At 55.7% G+C, this 573-nt stretch overlaps 1 protein-coding gene across 1 annotated transcript in view; it reads left to right on the top strand.

Annotated features, from left to right (window-relative positions):
- Positions 1 to 573, top strand: part of GJA5 (gap junction protein, alpha 5, 40kDa) — a 17414-nt gene that overhangs the window by 16736 nt on the left and 105 nt on the right. Inside the window, 2 exon segments of the mRNA XM_010286644.1 lie at positions 1 to 4; positions 6 to 573. The exon segment at positions 1 to 4 is cut by the window's left edge and continues 523 nt beyond it; the exon segment at positions 6 to 573 is cut by the window's right edge and continues 17 nt beyond it. Coding sequence (XP_010284946.1) covers positions 1 to 4; positions 6 to 573 — 572 coding nt within the window.

The raw sequence follows: 573 nt of genomic DNA, 5'->3' as shown, positions 1-573 counted from the left end.
GGGTCAGCCTGCTAGACACCTACGTCTACAGCATTTTGATTCGCACTGCCATGGAAGTGGCCTTCATTGTGGGACAGTACGTCTTGTACGGGATCTTCCTGGAGACCCTGTATATCTGCCAGCGGGCACCTTGCCCCCACCCCGTCAACTGCTACGTTTCCCGTCCCACAGAGAAGAATGTGTTCATTGTCTTCATGCTGGCTGTGGCAGTGCTCTCCCTATTCCTCAGCCTGGCCGAGTTGTACCACTTGGGCTGGAAGAAAGCCAAAGAGAGGTGCTCCCGGTCTTACAAACCCAGCCCCAGCACAGCTCCCGGCAGATTAGAGTCTGCCCCACAAGTAGAAAGGGCCCAGATGTACACTCCTCCACCAGATTTTAACCAGTGCTTGTCAAGTCCCAACGGGAAGTTCATCAGCCCCTTCAGCAACAAGATGGCCTCCCAGCAGAACACTGCCAACTTCGCCACTGAGAGGGTCCATGGCCAGGAGGACACTCCTGGTGAAGGGCCCTTCATTAAGTCCAGCTACGTGGAGAGTCCAGAGGTGGCCAATGAATGTGCGGCATCCACCTTCC

This window comes from Phaethon lepturus, unplaced genomic scaffold (genome assembly GCF_000687285.1).
Source record: "Phaethon lepturus isolate BGI_N335 unplaced genomic scaffold, ASM68728v1 scaffold54744, whole genome shotgun sequence".
Taxonomy (NCBI): domain Eukaryota; kingdom Metazoa; phylum Chordata; class Aves; order Phaethontiformes; family Phaethontidae; genus Phaethon; species Phaethon lepturus.
The sequence above is the reverse complement of the archived record's forward strand: the minus strand, read 5'-3'. Positions and strand labels throughout refer to the sequence as shown.